At 49.9% G+C, this 2,267-nt stretch overlaps 1 protein-coding gene across 1 annotated transcript in view; it reads left to right on the top strand.

Annotated features, from left to right (window-relative positions):
* The window catches only part of ENH_00012290 (hypothetical protein), a gene marked incomplete at both ends in the record, with an annotated part of 3,253 nt that extends 2,380 nt beyond the window's left edge, over positions 1-873 (top strand). The window contains 2 exons of the mRNA XM_013584211.1: positions 280-579; positions 773-873. Coding sequence (XP_013439665.1) covers positions 280-579; positions 773-873 — 401 coding nt within the window. The remainder of the gene's footprint in view (positions 1-279; positions 580-772) is intronic.
* Positions 874-2,267: the final 1,394 nt, after the last annotated feature.

The raw sequence follows: 2,267 nt of genomic DNA, 5'->3' as shown, positions 1-2,267 counted from the left end.
TGCATTTCCAACTGCGACGCTGAGTTTGCAGGCGCGCAGGCCTGATTTGTTTGTGCTGCAGTGGCAGACGGCCCTACAAAGCTTTATTATAGAGTCCTAGAAAAGCCGGATGCTGCAGCCTCCACAGGAAAAGTTTCTTTGAAGATATTTGGTGATCCATCAGCTTGCCATTTTTTCGCGGTTGCTTTGTTGCTCTACACCGCTGCCTTTTGAGCTTTCCATTGAAGCCTCGTCTAAAGCTAGCACGCAGTGCACGAGCTTTTGTCCAATATGACGCAGCGTTCAAGGCAGATCTGAAGGATAGCACCGACCGCGGCGGTGAACAAGGAGAGCCAAAACAAAATGCAGCAATTCAAGCAGGCAATCGTGCCAGCGGCTTCTCTGCGAATGATCTCGTTGGCCCAGTACCAACTCTTCAGGCGACAGTTGGAGACGCTGCAACACCTGCTGCGTCAGATGAAGTAACTGCAGGAACCAGCGGAGGCACCAAGAATGAAGCACCGCAAGAGGCAGGCTCTCCCAAAGGAGCGCCTCAATCCTTGCATAAAGGCGACTTTGATCTCGCAATACAGGGAAACCGTAATTTAGCCAGATAAGCACCAGTTGAAGCATCTGCAAAGCTAGCATAGGCAGCGAAAGCAAACAGATCGCCTTGGAGATTCGTTCTGCAGCAGTTCCATTGGTACCAGTTACAGAAGTTGCAAACCTCATTTGATTTTCGATTATTTAGCTGAGCATGCAGCAATTTAGGGCTGATATTTTTGTGTTGCAGTGCCGAAGCGCCAAGCAGACGCCCTTTTTGCAGTGCTAGAAGAGCAGGTTGGTGGAGCCAGCATGGGCAAAGCTTCTCTGAAGGCATTTGTTGGGCTTTAAGTTAGTCCTTTTTGCTCGCTTGTACACTCAAATGAAGAAAGTGCAGAGCTGGCACTTCCTTCATTTGAGCGTACAAGCGAAGGTGGCAAAGGCAGTGGGAGAGGCCACTTCCAAATGTGATGGCTTCAACCACACGCGATTACATGCGTTGCACAGAAAGGTTTGGCTAATGCGTCCAGTGGAAGCGGCGTTGCGCTGAAGGCACTTAGGCTGCGCATTTGCTGTAATTCCAGTGTAACTTTATCAATCGTAGAAATGAGGTTTGGGCTTGCTGTATATAATGTAGAGCTCATCGCTGAAGGCACCGACCTCTATATATATTGTATGCGCAGGAGTTGACATGTGCAAATCGTAGGTAGGATCAGGTCTACTGGACCACTGTTTTAACAATTACATATGACTAGCAAAGAAAGTTCGAGAACATTTCTGCTGAGAAGCCTAAGAGAATTTCCTGACTCTCCGTAGCTCAAAACCCTCAAACACTGCGATATACGCCAGTGCATTTTAGAGGATTTGAGCTCATAAATCAGTGAAGCATGGCATGAGCCACAGGCCCTTCGTGTTTACTTGTCCGTGCAGCAATAGTTACACAGCAGCGAACTTCATTGTGGGTGCGGGACTGCTTGTGCATTGCAGACGTCCTTATTGTAGAGGCGTATAACTCAAGGCGCTTTTGCCTCTGCAGTGCACTCACAGAGCAACACGCTGAAGCGCTGTTTTCTCTCCAGCAATTCTTGCAATTTGCTGCAGGCCCCTCCAGGTCAGCACTCCTCATGAAGTCGCTCAGGGCTTCTTTCTGGATATTACATTCCTGCATCTGTTTCTCTCTCACAGCCTGCTGCAGAGCTCGCCGTAGCGTGCGCGTTCTCTTTCCAAGATGGTTCGGTTTCTGGCGACGCATGCTGTGCACATACTCAGTCTACGCCCCGCATCGTAAACTATAGGTTCGGGCCTCGGCAAGTACCTAAAGCTGTCCCTTTTGAGACCGGGTGCATATTGGACGTGATGGCCTCGCAGGCTAGCGGGAGGGCAAGCTGTGATGGCTGTGGACGCCTGTCTCCTAGCACTGCACCGTTCGCAAAACATTGCTCCGCCGCTGTTTGAGGGCGCATAAGGGACTCGAGACGTCGACAAAAGTTTGCAAAAGTCAAATTTACGGATAGGTGAAGCGATTTCGCAGAAAGTTTGACTCGGCCGGTTCTCTGGGGAGTTGCCGAGACAGGACAGTGGCTACGTGGCTGCGTGCTTGGTTATCGCGTCCAGCGCAGGTTCTTGCTTCCGTACCTGCTCCGTTTGCCTTCTACTCTCATCCACTCAGCTTACCGTCAACCAAAACGCTTGATAATACTGATTATATCAAATAAGGTAGTTGGGATCGCTCGGATATGTAGAAC

Source organism: Eimeria necatrix, genomic scaffold (assembly GCF_000499385.1).
Source record: "Eimeria necatrix Houghton genomic scaffold, Enh_scaff1387, whole genome shotgun sequence".
In the NCBI taxonomy this organism is placed as follows: Eukaryota; Apicomplexa; class Conoidasida; order Eucoccidiorida; family Eimeriidae; genus Eimeria; species Eimeria necatrix.
This window is presented reverse-complemented; position numbering and strand designations above follow the sequence as displayed.